Raw genomic sequence first — 14476 nt, 5'->3', positions numbered from 1 at the left:
AGGGGGGGGGTTGGGGGATGTAGTAAGCAAACAGTCAATAATAATAGCACTGCTCCAAAACCTAATTACTTTTGATATTTATAAAAAGGACCTACATCATTCAGAAGTGCATATTTTCATCAATTTTACTGATTATGCCTCCAGTCGTGGAGAGTTTTGTTTGTATTGATCTAATCCAGGAATGGGAATGGCTCCAGAAGTGCTATTCTGGTGAGGCTCCTGTTTTGCATAATATGATGCCCATTTCAAAAGTTTTGATGTACTCAGATTAATTTACTCACAGTTAAGAACAACCCACAAGCTGTTGATTAATAGGAAAAGTAAGTGCAAAAAAACTCCAAACCAGCCCAGCCCCACGCTTGACCATTTAGGCAGCGTCGCAGACCCGGCAGGCTGAACACTGCATGAAAAGCTGCTATTCTAAAATGCTGCTTCTATGTTTCTTTCCCTCATTTATTTGGTCATTGTATGATGTGTGACAGACTAGTGGACTGAGCTGAGCTGGGATTCTGTGGTAGCTTTGAATTTGGCTTCAAAATGTATTAAAGGTCACCCTTTGAAAACTGTGTTAAGATGGTATTTCTGTGCTTATCCGACACATCTCTGCTGTACATTCAGCCTGGGACTGAGTGTGTTTGTCACTATTGTCTTTCTCCTATTTATTATTTATGGATTGCATAAAGCTGGGAAGAACTGGGGTCTTAAAGAAAGTGATGAGGAAAACAGTGTTGGATAGAAATCTGGTCAAGTTGCTCTTGGCTTGTCCAACAGACTGTTCAGAATAGGGAAAAAGTTGAATTATCCAGGTCAGCTTGGCTCCACAGGTCTCTCCAGCCTTACATGCTTCAGTCTGAGATTGGAGGGTCTCTGTCCAGTGTCTGATTCTGTCACTGGCAGGACTGGTAGGGGTCTGCTGAGACCTGGGTTTGGCCCTTTAGGTGCTGAGGCCAAATGATTTTGCACTTTTCCTGCATTTCTGCATTTGATGGTAAATAACAGCACTTCATCCCATTTGGTGAGTTGTGTTTAAATTGCTGAGATGATCACAGATCATATTTGTACCTTCCCATCTCTACTGCTGATATTCAAGTAATTTGTGCAGGGGTGTTTGTTGCGATTGCCTGTATTGCTGTATACAAACTATATTTCCTTCTCTGCTCCTGTGCCCCTCTCCCACACTCATCCTGATTGTTTGTCCTGTGATTTCTTGCAGTGTGTGCTGGCACCGAGAACAAGCTGAGCTCCCTGTCTGACCTGGAGCAGCAGTATCGAGCCCTGCGCAAGTACTATGAGAACTGCGAGGTAGTTATGGGCAACCTGGAGATCACCAGCATCGAGCACAACAGAGACCTCTCCTTCCTGAGGGTAAGCAAACTTCTGTTTTCCTTCTCTCTGCCTTCTGTGTTTAGGGGAGCAGCCATGGATGCTGGGCTGGAGAAGGGCAGGTGTCCTTCCCACCAGGTCCAGTGTGATATAACAGGATGATAAAATGTCAGAGATGTGCAGAGAACAAGAACAATGTCAGTGTTGTGACAGGTGCTCTGAGTTATTTAGATTTAACCAGGTTTTGGGGGAGAAAGCCATGACACTGCACAGAAAGGTGTCATCTTGCAGGTCTCTCTCACTGTGTACTGCCCGCAGGTACGGAACAGGTAAGGTGGAGCTTGGGAAGGTCAGAGAATTGTGCAGGTAACCACTGGAGGCTTGGAGAAGCTAATCCTAAGAAAATGCCAGATATGGACTGATTGTCAGACAAGCTAACGATGTTTGTGGAGCATTGTGATTGTATGAGACTGGAGTTATCAACCTAATTAAGTCTTCAGCGTCCAGGGGAAATCTCTAATAGATAAAGGCTGTCCTGCCACTATGGAGCCTGGATTACACACTCCCTCAGTCCTCTTTACAACAAATTTTGAGTAAATGTCATGCTTTTGGGTTTATGAAGGAACATTTTGGTGTGGTTTGTACATTCCCTGTTACTGTGCTAGCAACCACAAGGAGGGAAAGGTGAATGCCAAATTAAAAGAATTTAAGCCCATTGTTATTTGACATTTCAAAGCTAATTATGTTTGAAGAAATATCCCAGTAAAGAAGTGATCCGGTAGGCATCTGAGATCGCTGCACACATGGAAGAACTGGTGTGCAGGTCTGAGGACCACAGTAGCCAGGCAGCCCACAAGAGTGTTATTGCCATCTGTGCTGATTGTACTCTCCAACAGAAGTTCAGCTGTGACACAGATAAGGGTTTACACTGCTCATATCACATGGTATCACTCGCCTGTACTTCTGCAGAATGCTGATGTCGCGTTGCAAGATGCACGTCTGTATGTAAATGGCATTTTCATAAAAAGCACGTAGCGGGAGCGGTGGAGTTTAAATCTGGCAGCAGGAGAAGGCAGCGGAAGTCAGCCTCAGCAGGTTGGGTTACACTCAGTCATTCAGTTTGCTGGGTCTCGGGTGAACCAAGTGCTCAATTCCAGTTTGTAAAAATGTGAATTTTCCACTATGGGCTCTAACAAGGGCAAAACCAACTCCCCAGCAGCGTGTTTAGCTTTGCTTCACATGGAATTTGTTGGGGATTTCACAGCACTGTCATTCTATGCATTGGCCTATTTTTACTCTAAGTGTACACCAGGCTGCTAAAAGATCTACAAGCAAAATTCAGCTACCAGATACGTCTGGAATAAAGTTTGGGGTGCTAATTGCACTCAGACTAACAGGTTGCTTGTTAATTTGAGCGATGAATGCCTCGGAAGTAAATGCTATCTATACATTTCACAGTTGTGACAGGTGGAGAAAACACATATGCTTGTGCTCTGAAATAGATACAGACTTGGTGCAGCTGGACCAGCGTTTCCCACCGCATTAGACAGGTGGCAGATAGATGCCTCCTGCGAGGGCAGGGTCCCTGCACTGATTCAGGCACTGCTGCAGTTTCAGATGCCTCCCGAAACCCCTGACTGGGCCATCGTGCATGGCTCAAATTCATCACAGACAGTTCTTCCACTGTGGCTTCCCTTCTTTGTTATGCTGCCTGCTGGTAGGTAGGGAAAGCAAATTATTTGGAAATTAGGGAATTAACGTTCCTTGTGGAGAGCTGCTATAAGCAGAGTAAAATATTGGTGGAAAGACAGCAGTAAAATCAGCAAATGGGAACAAGAAGGAAGGACCATGTGTAGTAAATGAGGGTGGTTTGGGCACTTGTGCTTTTCGGTGACAGCTACTATCACTGTTTTATTAGTTTTATTGCTTTTCTTACCTGCATCTGCCCTCTCACAGATGTCTCAGCAAAAAAAAGCAGAACTTTAAACAAAACTCAGCAAAATGGAAGTCTAGTTAATATGATAAATTGCAGTCATTAAAGTAGAAAACCAAACAGAGGAGAACATGTTCTTGGGCAGGCAAATAAATAAATAAATGTTGGCGCATTTACACCAATAATTCAACATTCATTAGTTAAGCAGTATTACTTGTTTTGTCATATTAAAAATGGTTTTAATGGCCAAATGAAGGTGGCAGATGGGAGATAACTAGGAAAAAGGCTGATTGTCTCTCTCTGACTTAAATATGGTCAACTTGTCGTGCAAGATGATGCTCTTTCAGCCTGCTCCAGGTTTTTAGTCTCTGTTACAGTAATTGCCCTCTTCCTCCACAAAAAGAACTTCAGGTGTTGGAGCATCCCTGGGTTTTCTGCGTGCCCAGCTGATGAGTACCATGGCTCTGTGTGCTCACCTGCCTTCTCCTTAGTGCTCAGCTTAGCTGGGCAGCCTCTCACTCCAGGACAGAGGGAAGACCCAGCGAGGGCACGCTGAGCCTTTTTTATCATGCAGTAATAAACAAATAGCATAAATGAATTGAAGTGAAAAAACCCCATAATTTTATTTACCCTTCAGAGGAACATTAAAGATCAGCATTGCATCTCTCATATTTATTTAGACATTTATTCCCTAAGTTGATTTGCTTTATGTCTATGAGTTAGCTCTCTGGATATCTGCTGATTAAGGCTAAAAGGGGCTGTCTGTCACCTGATTGAAGTGCTCAGCCCCTTAAACTTCCAGGCCTGCCAGCTAGTGCATGGCTTTGAGACCATGAAGAGCTTCATTTCTGTAAGAAAGGATTGCATGTACCAGTGGTTTTTTTCCTAGCATTCTTGTATGTATGCAGAACAGGACTACAAATCTTCTGTGTTTATTTAATGTATTTTATTTGGTTGTGTTGCAGTCTTGGTATTACTTGGCTGTGGGTGGCCAAAGCAGGGTGAGCAATTGCAATATGAACTTGTGATCTGTATGTGCTGCCCTCCAGCTTCATCAGCTCTGTCACTGCTACTTGGTGCTTCCCTGCAGTGTGGCCACAATGTGGGAGTCATGACAGAGGAAAGGAGCACTCAGTAGGAAGCGCAGAGGAAAAGTTTTGTCTAAGCATAAGTGTTGAGTAAGGCAAGATGTTTCTGACCTCAGGCTGATAACCATCTTTCTTTGTCATTCATTTTAGGCTTAAGGTAACCACAGAGAATGTACAAAGGGATTATTCAAGTCCTACTTCTGCCAGCTTTGGCAATGAAATGAGGCTTAGGTTAATGCAGCACATGGCTGTTGGAGTCCCACCTCCCTATCCTGGCCAAGGTGGGTTCACCACTGGCGTAAATGCTGCAGTATGGAAAGGCACTTTTTGTTTCTAAGAGCATGATTGAACTGGGCAGGACAAATATTTGGGTGGAAGTCAGGCCCTTAGAGCTCTCTTGTCCCTGTCACGTGTCCAGGCTTACCCAGCAAGGCAGCAGTGACAGTGGGAAGGGGTCAGGCTCCATCTCCCACTGCTTCCCAACCCCCCAGCAGCCTTTAACCAGTCACACTGGCCAGGCTTCTACACTAGGATTTGCTCTGTAAGGATTTGCTCTAGATAAGCTGGTTGAGCTGGCTCGTGTCTTGAGTGAGCTGAGATTTCCTTCCCTGCTTTGGACTTGAGAAAAAAAATCTTGAGATAAGCTCAGATAGTGCACTCAGATCGTTCATGTTGCAAGTGACTGTTTGGTTTCAGAAGTAGGAACCTATTATAGTTTCACTTGGTAAAGCTGACAGTTAGTATTGAGGGCAGTTCATATTTCTTAAAAACATCTCCGTATTCAATTTTAGAAATAAAATACACAATTAGTGTATCACAAAACCATCTTCTGCAAGCACTCCTGTTCTCTTAAACATATTTGCTAAATGAGAGTTATCTTTGACTAATCCCCTGTCTTTTAGTAATTGACAGTCAGTAAATTGTCTTCTTGTGCCTGAATTTTATTTAACCAATTCAGATTGTTTATTTTTGAAGAAATGACCAAAGTTCTGTGCTGTTCCCTGCCATAACTCTCCCAAATGATTATGAAACTTATTTCTAACTGCAATCAACAGCCTTCAAAAATGATCTTGCACTGCTTTCTTTATAAATCCATTTTTCATTTACCTCAGTGGTCCTCGTGTAGCACCCTCAGGCACAGCTACAGTGGCAGCTGCCTGCCTGCCATTTAACAGGGTGGGCATTTCATAGTGGGCAGCTTTACAGCTGCTGCAGTTACTGCAGAGATGTAGAGCCCCATCTTCCCTCTGTCAGCACATGTTACCCTGTGCTTGGTGAGAACCCGGACTGGCCCAAACTTAGCACTTATAGTCACATTTAGACTCTGTGTGGCAGATGGGATTTGGTGATTTGGGATTTATATTTTTTTGTTTCTGGTTGTGTGGTATTCTTGGAGGAAGTTTTGGTGAGACAGACCCCTTCGAGGGTGGAGGACTACCAGAGCACCCACAGGAAGAGCTGTTTGCAAAGTGTGCTGCCTGGCCCTGTGGCATTCAGAACTGCTTCTGATTAAAAAAACCATAACTAATTTTTTTTTTTTTAAGGCTTTTTGGTCTTTTATAGAAAAACAGGGCTAAGCAGACCCTTTTGAAAGCTCTGGCAGCAGAGCTGAGTGGAGATGTTGGCACAGAGGGAGTCTGCAGTCTCAACAGACAAATCGGGAAGGGGAGCACAGAGACAGAAGGGTATTGCCTTGTCCAGTTCACTTGGCAGATCACTGTGATGATGTGTGTGGCTCCCCAGGGCCTGGCAGCACAGCTCTGCATCCCCTTCTGCAGCAAAATGGTATCTTAGTGCCCATCTGATAGGCTTCGGTAAGGTCCCAGCTCAGAAGAAAGGAAGTGGGATGTGGAGTGTTGTGCCTATCAGAAGTTCCCTGAAGGACAGGCTGTGGAGTGCCTGTGTCTCCGTGGAGGGGAATTTTCCCTAGCAGTGGCAGGAAAGCATTGCAGTCTGGCCCTACCCCAGCAGAGGGATTTTGGGGAGGGTTGCTGGGCAAAGTGGCTCTGTAGCATTTGTTGCACAGTGAGTTGCATCACTTGCCAGCATGTGTTTTATTCTTGGCTGGCAAAAGGCAAAGTGCCCCCAGGTAATTACAGAGCTGGAAATCAAGTACATGTATTTATGTGTTTGTAATTGCCCTCCCAGGACCTTACCTGTTAAAAAACAAAACACAAAGAGCTGGATGGTGTGGCACAGGTCAGGCCTGTGCATGCCACACAAATCCATGTGGAAAGAGGACACCTCCAGCTTGCTGTGTGAACCTGGGTAGAGCATCCTGTACTCACAGCAATGAATACAACTGCTGTGCTGGATGGGTTACAAGACACTGGTGACATGCCAGGCCATGCTTCTGTCGTGGACAAAATGTGTTACACAGGCTGTGATCAGCTGCCAGCTGTGCTGGGTGAACCTGAGCCAAGTTTAAAGTGAGCCGGATCCCAAAGTTGGAGGGTGGAATGGGAGCAAAGGCTAACTGCAAAAAGCATGTGTGCAAAAAGCTCTTCTCCAGAAGAACAGCTTCTTCTGCCATTTCCCATTGCTACTGTAGAATTAGTAGCTTAAAATAGTTACAGTAAACTGATCTCAAAATGGCTAGGAAGTTTGGATTGCCGAGGTAGGGAATGGCACAGGTTTGCATGGTCTTCTAGGCCTGTCCTTGCTCAGAAGAGGGTAATGAAGTGCTGTAGCCACAGTGAGTAGCTGAGTGCCAGGTGCTGTTGCAGTAATTGGTGTTCCCATTGCCCTCATCCCTTTAATTGACAAATATTACACTCCATGTAGTCCCTATCATAATGTTACCCAGCTCCTTCCCAAACCCACCACTCCCAGGGCCTCTCAGCTAGTAGTTAAAAGCCATCCAGCACTTTCTGACCTAAATGTCTTTAGAGGTGTTACGTTATTTTTGTGCTTCAGTTGCTTATCCCCCTCATGTTACACTGAGAGGAGATCACACGCATCTCCCCAGTGTCTGCTCTCTTGTGCTGTCCCAGTCAGGTGTCTGTAATGCAGGTATGTCCTTGTAACTCCACAGACTGCCCTTAGAGGCCCCTGTGCTTTCCTTTCTTGGATGCTCAAAACCCTGTTTTCAACAGCCTATCTTAGTTTCAAGCCATTTTTTGTAGATACAGAACATTAACTGGTCACTTCAGGCCCCTGCCAAGGCCTCTAGTCTAAGCCTGTGGCTGCTGCTGGATGCAATTCGGCAGCATAGGGACCCTGCTCACACCTCCCCTTCCTTCTCCACCGAAATCTGGGTTCATGGTTGGACCTGATGATCTTAAAGGTTTTTTCCAACCTAAACAGTTTTATGATTCTATGAAAAGCTGCCTGTGCAGCCTCCAGCCCCTCATCTGCCTCCTCCCTGCCTTTCTGCCAGGATTTCTTCCTTGTGCCTGGCCACACTGCCTACCTGGGGACACAAACAATCCCATGTGGCAGACAGCTGCCCTGCTGTGGTGTCCCTGTGCCCTGACTGTGCCACCAGACCTCAGTGGAGCTGCAGAACATCGAGGGATGACCCTGAGTCCCCTGCCACCTCCCACACCCCCCTTGCCCTGCTGTGACAGAGCCTCTCACCACTCGGCTATTCCTCTTTGGCTCTTGCTGAGCCTTTTTTGACATTTACAGACCTGACAGCTTTGTCCCTCCACACAGCCAGTGCTTTCATTAGTTCCCAACAGCCGAATTTTAACTCGGGTTTTACGCTCCTGACAGCCTTATTCTTTTATTTTTATAGCTGTCCTGAGCATTGCAACACATAGAATAAGTGGTCTGCAAGACTCTGTTCTCTTCTGTACACAACACCAACCTCCTCTTCCTAAAATAAACAGAAAAACCCACTTGCACAACCTTTTTCCCTACTCTTTTCCCTCCCTACCACCAATGCAACAGCACCAAGCAGCCCAGATCAGCTCTGCAGTGGATTGGGCTTTGCTTTCAACTGAGATGAGATTCTGCAAGCAGTGCTCTTATACTTGAATGAAATTTGTCGCTTCAGCAAAACAAACATAGAAGAGAATTAATATACAATTAATCCTCAAGCTGGGTTTGCCAAGCTGTAACCAAATATATGTACATTAGCTATTGCCCCATTAATTTAGCAATTATTTTTGGTGGCTTTGTATGAAAGACACAGTTTGAAATAATTACTTCTGTTTAGAAGGAGAGTTGGGTGCTGTGGAAATGCAGGTTCCTGTTTTGGTACAGTGATGGACTGTAAAGTGACCCTTGGTGTCTGTGTCTGCTGGATGCTATGTAACTCCCCAGGCAGCATTTTTTTGGAGAAGGTTGTAATGGAGGAGGGCTGCAGATGATGCCCTTTTCCAGGATAGCCTGGGATGGCGCTGGGCAGCTCCTCACATCCCACCTGCTGCAGGGCTGCTCTTGTGAGTGCTGCTGAAACAACTGGGGCACTGGTGGCTACATTCCTTTGTGATCATGTCCCTGTGATTGATTTGTTGTATAAAACACATGCCATCATCTGCATGGAGAGAGGAGTAGGTGTTGGCAGTCAGCCCTTCACTGAACAGCACCCCTGTGCTCATGAATGAGGCATTCTGAGAGGCTCCCCTGCCAGAGCTCTGGGTGGACATGGGCATGGATCCCAACATGGGGCTTGCTTTCCCTCTTCTCATTGTTGGCAGTGGTCTACAGGAGAGCCCAGCTCTCCTGCAGCCTTTGCCTGTGTGTCCTTGGGTTAGGGGAGCATCCTCCAGCTGTATCATGGGGAGATGAGAGGTCAAGATTTGAATAATCCAGGATGATTAAGGAGTCTCTTTAAATTGTCTTTTAGCATTTCCCTTTCAGCTCCTATTTTATGGGAGGTACCACATCTCCAACTACCTGGGAAGCCTGTCTGATTCATGTGCAAGGCAGTAGTAGCAAGTCTGGAGCAGGAGAGAGATAAAAGAAACCTGACTTAAATTATTCAGAGCAACCCAGACCCACGCACATGCTTGAGATCAGTAATATCCTTTTCACTCGCTATCCCATTTTCATGGTTGCAGCAAAGCTGCCCTTGGTTAGGCAGAGCAGAGCACTGGGGAGGTGATATGGGATGACTCCCCCATGCCCAGGGTCTGCACCAGTCCTCCTTGTGATGTGAGGAGGGGGTCTGTCCTTCTCACTGGTCCTGCTGAACCTCATGAGCCCTTCTGGTAGCTTTTGGGTCCTGCAGGGGTGCCCAGGTGGGCATGGGATGCACAGTGTGGGAGTGCTCCTGCTTGGGCCAGCCGTGGCTGCAAGTGATGTTTGCCATTCAACAGAATTGCCACCACCTTTCCAGCCCCCTTGCTGAGAGATTATGAGGTGTAAAAGACTCTAGTACCAAAAATATGCTCAGGAAGTAGGGATCACTGCTTCCCTTCCCATGGTGATCCAGGGTAGCTCCTGGACCAGCACTATCACCTCACTTATGCACTGGATGACCTGCCTTTGCCTATGCATGGCCAGCCAAGTGTCTGACAAACTGCTTTTTCTTTCCAACTGGTCCTGGCACCCTGAATCTTAGCCACCAACAAAAATACACACCCAGAGTCAAATATTTAACATGAACAAAAACAACTGTCTAGGCTTGTTAAATTTATTTTTTTTTTATTAAATACAGACTGTCAATTTATTTCTTTTCCAATTGTTTAGTGCCTCATCAAACTCTTCCTTCTGTCTGTCCATTAAGGAATCTGATCCCTGTGTGTCTACAAAATATGTGTGGCTAAGCCAGAACTCAGAAGTTGCTGTGATGAGTGCTATAAAAACGCTGGTAGTGGAGGGGAGGACATCACTAAAAATAAAACAGTGCAAACTTTCTTAATTAGGTGTTGTTTCTTTTCCAAGCTGATCTTCCCTCTAGGCCAATGAAACCAATTATACCCTCTCTTTCAACCACCTTATGTTGTTAATGATCTGACTCTTGTAAATGTAAACCTCTCCCCTACCGATGCCTTTGGAAATGCTGGCCTAATTGAAGCTGGAGAAAAGCAAACAATGGAGTAAAGCTAAACTAACCAACAGAAAAAAAAAACGTAGTTGCAAATGCTTTTAAATTATAAATAGATTTGTTAGGTGGTAAAGCAAATGAGTAGTTTTCTTCCAGTCATAGAAAGAAAGGTTATGTGGTGTAAATGGTGAGTATAATGAGGTCTCAAGTCTTAACCTCACCTAGGAGATGGCATGAACTCCACCTTCTTCACACTGTTCACTGAAAGCTTTGCTTTATTTAAACCTTATTTATTCTCTTCTTTGTCTGCTCTCTAATCCTTCAGTGGAACAGAGACTGGAGTTGGGAGGCACAGATGAGGTATAGAGAGGGATATAGCTACATATGTACCTGTGGTATGGCAGCCTGTGGCAAGTGGAAGTGTGTTATACTTTCAGTAACCTTCTCCTGTTTGTCTGAGCATTTAGGTGATATGTGGCCAATTTTTCCTCTGGCCTTCCCTCTTTCCTATGGAATAAACTGAAATTAGACAAACTGACTGTTAGAGAGCTGAATAATCTTGCATTGTAATACACTGACTCAGAGTCCTGGATCAATGGTCTTGAATTGCTGTTAAAATCCATATGAAAAGGAAAGCAAAGTCTTTTGCTGTAAGCTGTGTCAAGGGGTGGAGGAGCAGAGGGGTGGATTGAAGCTTAGCCAACAGTTTTTGTGCTAAACTGGATCAATTTTAAAGGTTTCCTCTGTAGATGCCTGCCGGAGGGCTTTTATAGTTCAGAAATGTCAGCACAATTGTGCAGATTGCAGCATTCAGCAAGAGCAACTCCCACCTCAAACCTGATACCAGCACTGGCCCCACATTGCAGCCCCACATGTCACACAGACATCCTGTGTAGGTGCCCAGGATGGCTGGGAGAGGGGAGAAGTTGGCCTTCATGACCATCTGCCTCAAAAAGAACATGTCAAGGGAGGGTTTCAAGGATGTGTGTTGGTGAAAGCTGCTCCATTGTGTGGGGCTGCTCTCAGGAGCCAGAGAGACTGGAGCTGGCCAGCAGGGGATAGGATGGAAAGGTGGAATCAGAAGGTTTTGGTTAAAGAGTCAAGTATGAGGATCAAGTTCAAGGCAGTATTTCCACAGGTGGTTAAGCACAATTGGTCTCATCAACTGGTACTCATGTTTGAAGTTAAGTAAAAGGGTAACAGTCCTGCATGCTGTATTGAATAGCACACAGTGTTTCTTTTCACACTTTAGTGGTCATTAGTCCTACCAGAGAGAAAGAATGAAGTGCTCTGAGGTAGTGTCTGAACATAATAAACTTGAAAATGTCAAAAGGCAAGGTAGAAATATCATGCTCATTTTGACAAAGCTGCACTGTCTTGTGCAGGAAAAATAACGTCAATAGCTTAATGTTGTTCACTGAAAAGAGAAGTTATGCCAAAAATGCATTTTTTTACCAGAGTTTATGCTTATGCTTTAAGAAAACAACCTTAATGAGCACAAGGTGGAGATGAGACCCTCAAAGTGAATGCTGTTCAGTTTGACCATGATGAGAAAGATGTAGCCAAGTGGTCCAAGAGTTTGAATGGTGGTCAGAGCTTGATGTCACCACCTATTTTGATTTCTGATGTTTTGGCATGGATTCAGATTCTGAAGTGCCAGCAAAAAACCCTGTACAATATTATAAATTGGTCTTTAATTTTGGATAATGGTAGTGATGATGGAAGCATCTGTGTCTTGCTGCAGGGGACAACCTGGCAAACTCACAAGGAAACCCAATGACACCCATGGCTGCCTGCAGGTGTGTTGCTGCCTCCAAACAGGGGAGCTTGAGATATGCAATCTCCTTTTCTTATATTCTGTAAACCAAAACCAACAACCTGTGCAATACATGCCTCAGGAATGATAATGACAGTTTATCCCTCAAAAGTGTGTGGTGCAGAGTGAAGGCCTAAGAAAGCAAAATCTCTACTGGATATCAGGGAATTAACGGCTATCTCTGCAAAAGTGTGGAGCAACCTCTTCGGAAGCAAAAGATGTTACTGGATCGCTTTCAGACCTGCTGAGTGATCAACTAGCAGAAAATATATCCATTGTAACAAGATGTCTTACTTTGATATGGTGTGAAAAATCTGACCTAATAGGTCTTATAGATTGCTGTCATTTTTTGAAATACTGCTTTTAATTTCTTTGGAGTTTGGTGAACTTTCAGGTAAAAGGAAGAAGAGAGGAAGTGCACTCTGCAGATGGGTTACCCATGTTGGTGTTTCATCTGCTGTGCAATCTTAGTTATCTTCAGGTTATTTGGAAAAGGCTCCTGTAAGTTAAAAGCTCAGGAGATGATTAATGAAAAAGAAAAGGCAACTGCAAACCTGTGTCCTCCCTGCATTCCTGTCACATTTGTGTGATGTTCTCGTGAGCACATCATACCTTGCCTAAAATAGGGAAACCTATTAAAAACAGCCATTGCCCAAATCCCTATGGAAGGGCACTGCAGAAAGAGATGAGGTGAATTTCAGTTCTCAGTAATTGTCAGCAACGTGCGAGTAGAGAGAAATAAGAGGAAAATATTTGCAAATATTTATGCTGTGCTAAAACAACAGTAGAGAGCAAAGGCAGCTGCACAGCTTAAACCTACACCATTTTGCTGGCATTGATTGCAGTCACAGCTATTCGCCTGGTAGCTGGGTGTCCTCATTCCCCGCCTCCTCTGCCTATTTGTTTCCTGAAAATGCTGATATTTGGAATTGAGGCCAGGTGAGGTCCATCAATTTAGGAAATGGTGAGCTGATCCCAGCTATGCTGTCAATTAGCTCTAGTGCCTGGCATCAGCATGGCCGGAGGTTATGGCAGAGATGCCCAGTAATGACGGTGGGTGCTGGAATACGCTCCCTTGTCAGCTCATCATTTCAGTGCCAAAGTAATAATTTGATCTCAGCAGAACAGCTGGTTTTGAACTACAGATTATCCACTACTTCATCTCCTCACTTAACTGCAAAGCTGATTTGTTTCAGCTAGAGATCAATTATATTCCAAAACAACGCTCAGTTTACTTGTATCGTGTGAAATGAAGATAAAATGGGTTCCTGCACTAGCGATAGATCTTCCATTACAGACTCTCTGTCCCTGCACATAAATACCCATCACGGGCGACTGAGCATTCGTTCCTGGAGTGAGTTGTGCTCATTTCATTAGGATACAAATGAATTATTTCAGCAGAACAATGAATATATAAGAATAAACCGTGCTTAAAAGGGCATTTATTTCTCACACTGCCTATAAGTGTTCCTGGTTGGAGGACACCAAAATCACTCAAAGTGATCAAATGCAAAGTCAAATACGTCTGGTTAGAGCCTGTCGGGAAGAACTGCCTATTGTGTGCAAGGAGATCCAGTCATTACAAAGCAAGTGTTTTCCTTGATGTTATTGACCTTTTGAGCAAAAATTTCTCTACTACTTGCCAGTGAAATTGAGATATTTTGCTTCATTTGCAATGAAGACCCCTCACCTTGCAGGCTGATCTGGTGTGTGTGCTCAGCCGGCGCACGATCGGGCTACACTAATGAATAGCAAAGTCCCCAAATCATGAAACAGCGGGGTAGCTATAGGTGTTCCTAGTAGGCAAGCCAGCATTTCCGTGGGCAGAGGAGGTCCAGCACGTGTAAATCTATACCAACATCGATATGTTTGCATCTTTCCCAGCAGTCCTGCCATCGCTTACTTTGGGATCGATTCTGCTTGTGTCGGTGGATGTGCAGCTGAGCAGTGTAAGGCTAAATAGAGCTGGCTGCAAATATTCAGAAAGCAAATGCTGGTAAAATGTTAAAATACTGTTTTGCTTTGGCTTTGTAAGTGCAGTGTTTGACCAAAATGTGCTGTTTTTATTTACTAGAAGAGGTAATTAATAAGTGTGTTTTTCCCCTTGACGGATTGCAGCAGTGCAGGTGTCACATGCCAGTTATCCTTGGAAAGTTCCCTTTTGCACCCTTGTGCACCAGGGAGGAGTAAACTGCCTGGTTTATGGTCTGAAAAAAGGATTTTTCAGGTGGCATTTGGAGCTACCTCTGTTAGGAAGTTTTCTTTCTCTCTTTAGGCAGAGTAGAGGGAGAGCAGAACACTGTAAGGGTCGTTTTTACAGCCCCTGATGGGAGGTGCAGAGCAGCTGTTTCTGAGACCTTAAAGCAGACCTTAAAGTC

At 44.6% G+C, this 14476-nt stretch overlaps 1 protein-coding gene across 5 annotated transcripts in view; it reads left to right on the top strand.

Annotated features, from left to right (window-relative positions):
- Positions 1-14476, top strand: part of ERBB4 (erb-b2 receptor tyrosine kinase 4) — a 605204-nt gene that overhangs the window by 230369 nt on the left and 360359 nt on the right. For all 5 annotated transcript variants that reach the window (XM_064661948.1, XM_064661949.1, XM_064661950.1 and 2 more), the window contains exon 2: positions 1214-1365. In XM_064661948.1, the coding sequence (XP_064518018.1) occupies positions 1214-1365 (152 nt within the window). The remainder of the gene's footprint in view (positions 1-1213; positions 1366-14476) is intronic.

The sequence above is a fragment of the Pseudopipra pipra genome, chromosome 7, assembly GCF_036250125.1.
Source record: "Pseudopipra pipra isolate bDixPip1 chromosome 7, bDixPip1.hap1, whole genome shotgun sequence".
In the NCBI taxonomy this organism is placed as follows: Eukaryota; Metazoa; Chordata; class Aves; order Passeriformes; family Pipridae; genus Pseudopipra; species Pseudopipra pipra.
Note: the sequence above shows the minus strand (reverse complement) of the source record. Positions and strands in the feature narration are given on the sequence as shown.